General features: G+C 57.0%; 1 protein-coding gene across 1 annotated transcript; it reads right to left on the reverse strand.

Moving 5' to 3' along the window:
- Window positions 1-688: 688 nt before the first annotated feature.
- ZBTB7C (zinc finger and BTB domain containing 7C) lies at window positions 689-10,598 on the reverse strand. The gene is made up of 2 exons (XM_040984729.1): window positions 9,360-10,598; window positions 689-1,402 (listed from the first exon to the last, which is right to left on the reverse strand). The coding sequence occupies exons 1-2, from the start codon at window positions 10,580-10,582 to the stop codon at window positions 751-753; spliced, it is 1,875 nt and encodes a 624-aa protein (XP_040840663.1). The 5' UTR covers window positions 10,583-10,598; the 3' UTR covers window positions 689-750.
- Window positions 10,599-12,095: the final 1,497 nt, after the last annotated feature.

Below are 12,095 nucleotides of genomic sequence, written 5' to 3' on the forward strand. Positions count from 1 at the left end.
CCCTGGCCTGCCTGGCAACAGGCAGCAGTCACTGAGGGCTGCCCTGGGGAAGGCTCCAGGGAGGTGGGTGCTGAGCCGGGTCCCCCGGGGCCTGTCAGGAAGGCGGACAGTGTCCTGTGGGATGGGCCAGCGGAGAAGCCCTGCTGCCTTGCCCCTGGTTCTCCTGTCTGTTTAAATGTACAGGTGGAGATGATGTGAAGTTCTGGGAGAGAAAATGTGTAGTGCTCTGGGGAACCCAAAGCTCCTGTGCCTGCAGGCCTCTCTCTGGAGGGATAGGCAGGTGTGTGTGTGTGTGTGTGTACAGCTGTGTGTACATGTGTTGATGTGTGCTTGCCTTTCTGTGTGCAAACATGTCTCGATGCACCTGTGTGTTCATGTTGTATATGCATGTGTCTGCATGTGTGTGGTGAACCTTTAATCACCAGCTCCCTTCAGAGCAGGATGGTACTGAGGCACAGTGGGTTAGCCTACCTGCCCAACGTCAAGGGCATGTAAGGGGAACACGGGCCCAGTTGCCGGGCCTGGCTCCTGTCTCTGGGAGGCCTCCCTGCCAGTACGGCACTTTTGTCTGAGTGGCATGGGATGCAGTCTCAGCCACAGAGCAAGGGGAGACAGGTGCCCTGGAGGCCAGGGAAATACTGTTGCTGTGAACACATCTCTATTTCCATTTTCCCTTTGTAAAATGGGAGGGTGGGCCTGGGCAGACAGGAGACTGAGCAGGTAGACAGCGAGGGGTGGGCAAGGACCAGGTTAGTTGTTGGCTTCGGACATGGAGGCCACGTGGTTGAGGCCTGTGAGCCCCGGCAGCCCGGCCAGGCCTGCGGCCCACGGGTCGGGCAGCGGGAAGTAGGGCCGTGCCGCCGCCGCCACGTCCTCGGCCAGGGCCAGGGCCAGGAGGCCGCCAGCGTTCCGCTCGGCCTCCAGCTGTGCACGGCCAAACAGCTTCATCTGGGTCTCCTGGAACTGACGCTCAAGCTCCTGCAGGCTCAGCGCGCCCTTGGGCGCCGCCAGGAAGTGCTTGGCAGGGCTGGGGCCGGGCAGGCACATGGTGGCGCCGCCCAGGTGGCCGCCCACATCTCCCAGAGTGGGCGGCATCATGAAGGCCTTGTCGGGTGCGGGGCCACCGGGCCCAAAGAGCAGGCTGGCCGCCCTCCAGGCAGCAGGCTTGCGGCCTCGCCGGGGCCGCGCCATGCGGCAGCTCTGGCGCTTGATGTGGCGGTGCAGGTGGTCGGAGCGCGTGAAACTCTTGTAGCAGAACTCGCACTGGTAGGGCCGCACGCCCGTGTGGATGCGCATGTGGTTCTTGAGGTCGTAGTTGTGCACGAACTTGGCGTTGCAGTGGATGCACAGGTAGGGCCTCTCTCCTGTGTGCTTCCGCATGTGGATCTTTAGCTTGTCCTGCCTGTAAGGCAGAGTCAGGGAGTCAGTCCTGGCCCAGCTCTGGGTGTGCACTGCACCCGTCCCCATCCAGAGCCTTCCAAGGTTCCCTATTGCCATGACCAAGAACTTCCTTCAGCTGCTGCCTTGCCCCTGGAACCGTGTGATTACCACTTGGGAAGAGGTAGGATCCTGACTGCTCATCCCTCACATTGATCCCTCTCCAGGGCAGGTGTCTGCGATGAGCACCTGCCCTGGTCCCCTGTTGGTGCAACTGCCGTGACTGACACACTTCCACTCTGCCCACACAGGAGTCAGTCTTCCCTACCCTCACCCCCTGCCCTGTGCTTTGGCCCACGACCCCCTCCACTCCTTGCTCCCACCCAGCTCCCCACCCTCTGGGCTGCTGCGCTCTGTCTGTGCCCAGTGCTAGTCTAGAAGGGCTGCACCGGGGCCCAGGCACACCTTGTTCTCAGCATCTCCTACACTGTGGTTTCTTCTCCTAAGCCTGGGCTCTGGGCTTTGTCTGCAGACGATTTCAGGCTTTACAAAAGAGCCAGGTGCAACCAGGAATGCGGCCTAATCCGGGGCAGAGCTTTGGAAGGCTTAACAGTATTATTCAGAGTGAAGGTATGGTACGAGGTGGGGCTCCTCTGACGAGTGGGAGCCCCTTCCCCAGGTGCAAGCCCATCACCAACTTGCTGGGTGACCTCCAGCAAGCTAATTTAACCTCTCTGTGCAGATCCAAGGCTGAAGCCAGAGTGGCAGTCCCCATGGTCTGGGGCTGGGGGAAGAGAACCAGAGCTAGTGTGATGGTGCACCTGCCGGGAGTCCAGCAAGGGGGCTGGCATTGCAGGGCTGTTCTCCTAAACAGGGCATTAAGTCTCGGCTGGCTGCAGGAACCCCTCTGGCTTGGGCACCTTCTGCACCTGCCATCTCCTCCTGCCAGGTGTGACTGGGGCGGAGCTGCAGCCTATAATTGTAGTCTGGGTTTTGAGGTCACAGCAGATGCGGAGCCCAGCTGTCCTCCCTGACACTGCCACATGTGATCCAACCTCAGCAGGGTCCAATTAGGATCTGGCTCCTGGTGTCCCCTGACCACTAGGGGTCTCACTGGTTCTCATTTTCTAAAAGAATTCTCCAGGGGTGGGGGCAGGAGAGAAAAGTGTGTGTGTGTGTGTGTGTGCACCTGTGTGTGGGTCTGGCAGGGGTACAGAAGGAAGCAGGAGTGGGGGTGGGGGAAGGGCAGAGTGGGTAGACAGGGAGGGCGGTGGCAGTTGGTCTCCTCCACCAGCAGGATTGCCTCCCTCCTTCCGCTGGGACCATTCACTCATGATCTGAAACCCAGAATTGCTTTGGACAGTCGGGTTTTTGAGCAGAAAAGGGGGGCTTGTGGCATCCAACCTGAGTTGGCAGCTGACCCTGACACGTGTCGGGCACTGGGTCCCTTTCCCTGAGACTGTGATTCAGGAAGGTGGGTGCAGGGAGTTTGCATTGCTGACAAGCTGTCAGCTGCTGCCACTGGCCATGGATAGCACACAGAGACCCCATTGACCACGGTGACCCTCCATTCTGTGGGTGGACACGTAGGGGCCCAGCAAAGGGCACTTGGCAGTGCTGGCAGAGTTGAGACCAGAACTCAGGGCTGCAGTCAGGGTCTCTTTGCTCACTTTGCTCCTTGGTGAAAAGCATAAGGGGCGTGCCCAGAAGCATCACCTGCCCACCTACAGAGATGCCACTGTATGCTTCCTTGGGACTCTGCACCATGCAGGCCAGGTGGCCAGGTGGCCAGGTGGCCAGGTGCCTTCCTCAGTGGCCACTGATGTCAGGCAGGCCTGGCAGAGAGCTCAGCTTGTGATCATCCACCTGCTTACACCTTAGGAATGAACCCCTTGTCTTTGCAAATCCCTCTTAGAGTTGGTAGAACAGACCCCTAGCATCACTGTTTAAGAACAGGCAATGCAACCAGCAAATCTGCAGATGTTAAGGCCTATGCTAAATACTCACAGAATCTCTCCAACCCGTCAGGAGGCCATTGGAAATCAATCCCATTTCCATGGTGATCAACCCAAGTCCACAAAAGACATTCCTAATGTCCTTGTAGGGGTGGGTGGCTGACTACTGTGCCAATGGCTAGGGTGGATACTATTCAGAGGCAAAGTACAGTGTAGGGGTGGGTCCCCACCTTGGGCCCCAGCTGCAGATCCCCAAGCAACTGGCTGGCTGACCTTCAGGGAAGTTCCGTGACCTCTCTGTGCAGAGGTACAGTGAGGGATAGATTCCTGTCCTCACTGGCCAGGGTTGGTGCAGAGTCAAAGCTGGCTCAGCCAGCCTATTGCCTCACCTAGACAGAGGCAGAGTAGAGGACATAGATTCTGAGGGCTTTCTAGGGGTACCCAACCCTCAAGGCATGGGGGCCTGGAGATGACTGGGAATGGTTTGCTTTGTGCTCTGTTTTGGGGATGAGCAAGAGGGTGCAGATGGAGCCATGAGAAGAGAACAATGCCCGTGGGAGATGACAGGCCCTGGGCAGAGCCGTCCTTCCCTATTGGTGACTTTCATGGGGCATGAGGACTGGGTGGGTGGGATGGGCAGAACTCAGAGTAAGCCAGTTCTGGAAAAAGCCTTTAGGGATCCTCCAGTCCAGTAGGCCCACTTTAACCCCCTGGGGACCATGTCCAGCCAGCAGGTCCAGCCCTCCTGCAGCATGGGTCCCAGCCAGATCCCACTCTTCCCAGACAGGGAAAGCAGTGATCAGAGAGAGAATGGCTTTGCAAGGCCACAGAGACACTTTCGTGTGGGTGTCAGGACATGAGCATCAGCGGAGAACTGGACCAGGACCCTGTGCTGCACCCTTGGGACCCCTGGTGTGTTGTGAGTGTCAGCCACTGGGTAAGTGGGGGGGGGGCGGGTATGAACTTTCTGGAAGCTGCTGTTCTGCCCTTGCTTAGCTGGGATGAGCCTCAGGGATTGAGTGTTTGGTTACTTCTCTCAGGTATGGAGGCCGGGATTCCGATGGTCCCAGGGGCTGACTTGGCCTGTGCATGGCTTTTCAAACTCTGCCAGCCTCCTGTCTACACCCACACCCCTTGCAGGCCATGCTCTGATCACCTGCTAGAATGAGCTGGACTGCTGGGCCACCAGCACAGAGCCGATCATATCCCAGTGTGAACACTTCTTAAAGCTTCGCTCTGTCCCTGCCGGGCCTGCAGGTGTTTTACACTGCAGGCTCCGTGCTCTGGGCCCCAGTAGAAGGCCAAGTCCAGATGCCAGCATGCCCTTTACTTCCCCAGTTCTCCATGCACACCCCTTTCTTCCATCTCCAAGTTCACTGTTGCAAACCAGCCTGCTTGAAATGTCTCCTGCCATCAATCCCCAATGCTCCATCCTTCAAGGTCAAATTCAAGGGCAGTTCTTTACAAACCTTGTCCTGTCTACATGGGTCTTGTGCCATTAGCCACATCCCTGCCCTTCTAGTGTACCTGTGGCCTAAACGCTGCCCCTCAGCTGAGGGGAAGAGGGAGCCACAGGATGACGTGTCATAGGCTCCTCTCCTGCACCCTGGTGACCTCATATGTGTCCACATTGCTCTGTTAGCAGGTGGGGTGCCTTCTGCGGCCCTTGGTGGGACCACTCCAGTGCTCCCTGCAGAAGAGAGTGGCCTTTTTCTCGCCTGTTATTTCCAGGACAAGAGTCATTCCACAAGTCATTTCCTCTCCTGCCTGCAGAGCCACTGCCTGTCCCTGCCTCCCAGAGCTCTGTTTATTAGGAGAGTGGTTGGTAGGATGCCATGGCAGGCAGCAAGTTCATGGGTAAGGAAGCAACTGCAGCAGATGTAAGAAAGGGTTCAGGTTCATGGACTTCTGGCAGTTTGGGGAGGCGGGGTAGGCTGGGAGGTGGGCGTGGTCAACCTGTCATAGAAAGCGAAGAAGCGAGGTGCAGCAAAGTGCTCAAGGGTTCCCTTAAGTAGAGCCAGCTTGGGTAGCACCTATGCCAATCTTTTGGAGTTATTCCCAGAAAGAGGGGAGGGGACCTGGGTAAGGTTATGGGGCTGATGAGAGGCTGTGCCAGGCCTGGACAGGGCCTCTGATGGCCACTCCAGGCCATTTGTGTCTGCTGAGTCAGTGATAATCTGGAGCCTGCTGGGCACAGTGCAGGGACCCTGCTAAGACACCTGTACACTCGTCCAGCATCAGGGGAGCTCACTGTATGTTTGTTGATGAATCAGCAACTGGCAGGGCCAATCTCCCAAGTCCCCCAGCCTCAACAATGCCCACATTCTCCTTCCTGGTCTGGATGCTTCTGTCTGCCATCACATCCCTCTTCCTCCGCCCCTCCCCAGGCACCCAGACGAGGTCATACGCTGACCCCCTTCCAGCTCAGAGAAAGCTCACTGTCGGGAAAGATGCAAGTCTGCATGAGCTCATTTCCTGAATGGAAGCAAGGGGTGGGGGTCACGAAACCTGGGTCTGGGGTCCACCATATCCAGTCAGACCTCTACCTCCATCCCCACCCCCTGCCCAGGGCAGGCCACTTGCCCTGCAGCATCCGCCTGGGGCCTCTTGGTCTTGGTGCCGAGAGCTCTTCCTGCGGCCCTGGCTAATGACATTACATTCTGTTAATCAGGTTCCCAGGGCTGCCAGCGGTGGGAGGGAGAACTCAACAGAAAATAAGGGGAGGGGTGCACATGGGGAAGCAATCTGGGCTTCTGCCCTTGTTCGGAGCATGGCTGGCTGCTGGGTGGAGGAGTGGGCAGGGAGGGCATTGCAGCGGCTGGGAGGGGGCACAAGGGGGAGCAAGCTCCGGGCAGCAGAGGAGGGTGACTGGCCAGCCATGTTCCCTAGAAGTCCTGGGCAGAGGCTGGACAGGCAGGGTGCAGATCCCCCAGCCTGCAAACCAGTGGGCATGTGGTGACAACCACCACTGAAAGGCCCCCACGGTGACAGAGCAGGCCCCTGTGGAGAGGCTGCCCCGGAGGATTTGGCTATGGGCAAACCTCCACCTGGGCATGGGTCCAGCAAAGGACCCTTCAGGGCCCTGTAGAGGGCTGAGAAGCAAAGGACCAGTGTGTGGGAGGATAGTGAAGGGCAGCACATGGTGGTCCCAGCCCCAGCCCAGTGAGAAAGCAATAAGGCCCCTTGTGGTAGGCAGCCTGGGGAGGCCGCTCCTCCTCCTCCCTGCCCTCCCCGACCCCAGTAGTTCTCAGATCTTGGGGAGGCCAGGTCTGGGGGACAGGGAGGGGCAGTGGTACACCCCAGAGCTCATCTGCAGGGTCAGAGCCCAGGGAGAAGCATGGGTGCAAGAAGAGGTATGCGTGGGGTCTGGAATGCAGCTGCTGCAGCTGAGACAGCCCCGACCCAGATGACTATCACCCGCATGCAAGAGTGGCTAAGGGAGGGCAGGATGCATGGCTGGTTGGTCGGAGTGGCTGCCTCCTGCAACCTCCCCTGGGTCCATCTCTCCCTGAAGGGGGACAGTGCACTCAGAGTTCACCTTACTGACCACCAGGAATGTGCTAGGAGAGGAAGGTTCTGAAATGTCACCTCCCTACGGCTTCGAGCTGCTGTATGAACAGGGAGGCCGTGAAGAATGTTCTCACAGGGAGTTGTCTGTGTATAGTGACTGAGGCTCAACTCTCCTAGGGAGACAGTACCTACAGACCAGCCAGGGCTTTGTAGCAGGCCCAGAGCGATGAAGTGGACATGGAGGGCAGGGGGTCGGGGTGCTGGGGATGCGGGGTGCAGGGCTGGGTGCATCTGTCAAAGCTACCAGCCTGGGTCTCTTCTGAAGGGAGGAGAGGGGCTCCCAGGGTCAGCCATCTGCCTGGGGTGGGGCAGGTATGGGGTGGCAGGAGGCATGGCTGGCACCCTCAGTCGCTGGATCTGGCCTAAGGCTTTGCAGCCACTCAAGGGGCCGGTGGGGGTGGGCTGTGGCACAGGCTGCAGGTGTGTGAACCATCCTGGAATCTGGCCTTCACCTGGTGCTCATGTCTGTCTACTGGCCCTGTGTCATGCCAGTGAGCTTTGTTCAGGTGTTCTAGCCTGTTGGGGTAGCACTGGGCTGGAGGAGCTCAGGTCTGATGTCCTGTGGAGTGACAGAAGCAGAGTCGCTGAGGCCAACAAGGCTTGGGTGGTCCAGAGGAAGGAAGGGGGATGTTCCGGCTATGGGACTCTACTCTTCTATATCTCTTGCTGCTGCTGCTCCCTCCGGCATCATAGGGAAACACCTGGGACAGAAGCAATGTGAGCATGGCCCGAGGGTACCCTGGAACAACCCTGGCAGCCCTTCCAGGCCATCATGACGTGTTTGTGGGGGCCTTGGCTATGACACCATCACTGACACTGGGGCCACTGCTTGCTGGGCCCCATATTGTTTCCTCTCGGGAAACCACAGCCCTTGGCTTGACACCCAGCCCGTGGCATCATATGTCATTGCATTCTCAGAGGACAAAGCTTTAGGGGGCCTGCCCAGGAAAAGCTAAACAATGAGAAATTTGCAGGAGGATGCTAAGCAATGAGACCAATGTGTACCAGGTGGGTTCTTCCAGGGATGCAGGCAGCATGCGGGAAGGGTTTGCCAGGATCACCAAGCTCTGAGCACACTGGGTCCACCTGCTGCAAGACCACCTGTTCGAATCCTCCCCACTGTGCATAGCCTTGCCAAAGGGACCACTCATGTCACTTATCCAAATGAGGCCCATCAAGGGTTAACAGTGGTAGGATCTGCCACGTACCATCCCACCAATCAGTGCTGCCCACAAGTGCTGCTGTGTGGAGGAGGCCACAATCACACGGGACTCCTTTTAAGGGAGTCTATGAAAGAGGAAATGCTGATAATGCTGAGATTGTCCGGTTCTATAGCAGCACCAAGCGGCTCTGCCCCATGGATGTAAGAGGAGCCATGTTTCTGAGGTCCGGCTCCAGAATGTTGGATAGGCCCTGTTGCGGGTCTCTGTGGTCTTCTGGTGAAGTGGGGTTCTAGTTTCAGCCATGACATTTAAGGATTGGAACTAAGGTAGTAAGGCCTGGCTGGGGAGAGAGCTAGGGAGGCATCCCTAGGGCAGCCCTGGAGGGCATAACAGGCCAAGTGTGGAGTAGCCGCCACTGCCACTAGGAATGAAATGAAGGGACTGGGGCCAGCACCCTGGCATAATAGGTTAATCTGTCACCTGCAGTACCAGCATCCCATATGGGCACTGGTTCTAGTCTTAGCTGCTCTACTTCCCATCCAGCTCCCTGCTTATGGCTTGGGAAAGCGGTCGAAGATGGCCCAAAGCCTTGGGATCCTATACCCACGTGGGAGACCCAGAACAAGCTCCTGGCTCCTGGCTCCTGGCTTAGGATCAGTCCAGCTCCAGTTTATTGCAGCTGTTTGGGGAGTGAATCAGCGGATGAAAGATCTCTTTGCTTTCTCTTTCTCTCTCTGTAGTTTTATGTTTTGAATAGAAATAAAACAAATCTTAAAAGAGAAACCCCTTCCACCTGGGTCACAGGCACATGCAGCTGGGAAGGAGGCTGAGCCAGCAGGGGCCAAGCAGCCGCCCTCTTCTCTGACTCAGCCAGAGCAGCTCGGCTCCTGCCTTTTCTGGTGTGGGCTTCTAGCTGATACTGTAGGGAACTACTTCTCCAAGTTCATAGAGGTGGAGTGAAAAGGTAAGCCAATTTCAGTGCTATCATTTTTGAAGTCTGTACTTTTTTTTTTTTCATGACATGTTCTTTGATGGACTTCATGAAGATCCCCCTCAGAGATGTGGATTTCAGAAACTTTTTGACAACCAGCATCAGCCTATAACAACTCCAAGTTATGCCACTTTCTATGTACCCTGGTGTCTGAGAAAGCTCCTCAGAAGGATCTGAGGATCAGTGCACCCGGGCAGTGCCCAGCAGCCCATGTCCCTAGCACCCAGGTGGGCCATGCCCACAGCCTCTGGCCCCTGCCCAGCACTCCCCTGCAACCTCCCACCACGGGCAGCAGGTGCGCACCTGGTAAAGCGGACCTCGCAGATGTTGCACATGTATGGCTTCTCCCCGGTGTGTGTTCTCATGTGCCGTGGCAGTTTCCCAGCCCCCATGATGATCTTGTGGCAGATGGGGCACTGCTGCGAGGCCTTGGGTTTCAACTTGCGCTCCTCCACCAGCGGCCAGGGCGGGAAGAGGCTGCCCAAATGGGCGGCACTCAGGAAGTTGAGATAGGCACCGTAGTCATTCTCTGCCTTGATGGGGCCCAGCGGCCCCCCGGGCAGCTCAGGGAATACGTCCTTCAGGAAGTCATTGGGGAAGGGTGGCGGGGGTGGGGGCAGCTCCTCTTTCTCCTCCTCCTTGATCTTGCGGCTTCTGATGACCAGATCTAGGGGCGTGTTGTCCAGGGGCTCCATGGGCTGCTCTGGCAGCTGCGTGAAGGCCCCAAAGTCGCCTGGCCAGAGATGGGGGAAGAAGTCTGGGGCAAAGGGAGACAGGGAGGGTCTCCGATCAGGGATGCCAGCTTTGGGGTACAGGTTCTCCCTCAGTAGGGACTCAATGGAGAAGTCCCGGATCACACCCAGGTGGCCAGGGCCACTGGCCGGAAAAGCATCGGGGAAGTCACTTGGGGCATCCGAGTATGCCTTCTCTGTGAGGTGGTCCGTCTTGGAGGGGCTTTGGTGGCAGTTAATGTCCTGGGGGTCAGGCAGGTTTTCTTGATCGGCGAAGTCCTCTGTGTCATCATCTTCCTCCTCCTCCTCCTCTTCCTCCTCCTCCTCTTCATCCTCCTCCTCATCGTCATCATCGTCCTCCTCGTCGTCGTCATCCTCCTTGTCGTCCTCCTCCCCGCCCTCCCCGCTGGGCTCCATGATCTCCAGGCAGACGTTGACAATGCACTGAATCTCCAACATGCGGGCAGCGTTGAGGATGTGTTTGACGTTGGAGGCGGTGATGGTGAGCGTAGAGGTGTAGGCAAACTCCAAGATGGCGGCCAGCGCCTCAGGCTGCACAAAGTCGATCTCGTAGACGTAGGGTTGACTGGCCAGGGTGCCGGCTGTGAAGAGCTTCTTGAAGTATTTGCTACAGGCGGCCAGCACGGAGCGGTGTGTGCGGTATTCCTGCTGCTGCACCACCAGCAGCACGTCGCACAGCAGCCCCGCGTGCCGTTGCTCGTTGAGGCTGCACAGCACCTCGCTGCTGTGGTTGGGGAAGGGGATGCCAATGAGCTCGTCAATGCCGCTGGCCATGTTCTCAGCCAGAGCCCTGGGAATACACACACAAAGGGGAGGGAAATGGGGGTTAGTGTGTGGGCTGTGAGACATGGGGTGGACTTGGCAGCAGAGCTGGTGCCCGCCACGCCAGGGCCTTCCCTTGCCACTGGGCTATAGACTCCTGGTTTCTCCATGGGCAGCTATGGAAAACCACTGGGCAATCTCACAGTTGCTTGCCTGAATTTCACTTTCTCAGTGTGCATCTGTGGAAAACCAGGACGAAAGCCACAAGAAAGCCACCTTCTCCCCTCTCCCCTGGGCATGCTGCAGGGACAAGACTGACTTCCATGCAGGGTTGTGTGGCACCTCCTGCCGGCAAATGCTCTGTTTTGCTGCAAGTACCCTCTAACTCTCACAGATGCATTCACTTTTTGCACTGGGAACTAGGAAGCTCAGGCCCATTTTCAGGTTCCTTTTCAGCAAGCAAAGGTGGTGGGGGGGGGACAACTTGTTGCATGTTTTGCTTCCTGACTTTATTCCTACTTGCAATTGTTGATCTCATTGTTAAAAAATGCTAATATCCTGGGAGCTGGTGTTGTGGCATAGTGGAAAAGCAGAGTAAGATGGCCCAAGTGTTTGAGGGCTGCCATGCACGTGGGAAAATTGGACGAAGTTCTTGGCTTTGGTTGGCCCAGTCCTGGCTACTACAGCCATCTGGGGAGTCAACCAGCAGATGGAAGATCTCTCCCTCTAACTCTAATCATACAATATGTGTGTGCCTAGTATCTTTAGTATCTAATATACATGAACCAGTGAGACTTTTTACCTAAAAATACAAATTTAAATTCAACATGAATGTAAGTCATCCCCCACCCTACCTCTAGCCAGATTGAGGGGAACCTGGCAGTTAGTCCTACAGGGCCCTCAGCAGGAGTGCGGAGTGGATCTGAGTCTCCAGATAAGTACAGAAGTGGAATGGCTTGTCAGCAGACACAACCAAGCTAAGTGAGGCCACAGAATGGATTCTGCCTGATGTCATGGTGCTCAGAGCCAGGGGAGCCTCAGGAGAGAGTAAAGCCAGCCTTGCAAGAGTGGGTCAGTGCTCACTGTTTCCCACTCAACACCAGGAGGTGGTGCTGTATAGGCCCTCATTCAAACAGGCAGGTGTTGTGGCCTGGTCCTGCTCTTAGGGTTTCTAGAACCATGACCTACTTGAACCTCCTTTCTGTAAAGTATTTGGTGTCAACAAGAGAAAACTCCTTCCTGCGGGAGCTTGCTGCAAAGGAGGTGTGAGGGCGCCCAAACATCCCTGTGGAAAGGTCTGTGTAGTAAGAACAGAGACCTCCTGCTAGCAGCCAGCACCTGCTCACCAGCCCTGGACACTAGCTGTGCCGTGACAGGGGATCCCCAGTGGCACTCAGGCCCTTGGGTTACAGCTTTTCTGACTGGCGCCTTCTCTGCAACCTCACAAGCTCCTGAAAACAGGGAGGCAGTCAGAGTTTTCAGCTCCAGGTTTTAGAGCTCTCTGCCCAGCAGCCACAGTTGCCAC

Source organism: Ochotona curzoniae, unplaced genomic scaffold (genome assembly GCF_017591425.1).
Source record: "Ochotona curzoniae isolate NIBS_2020 unplaced genomic scaffold, NIBS_Ocur_1.0 contig_43, whole genome shotgun sequence".
NCBI lineage: Eukaryota > Metazoa > Chordata > Mammalia > Lagomorpha > Ochotonidae > Ochotona > Ochotona curzoniae.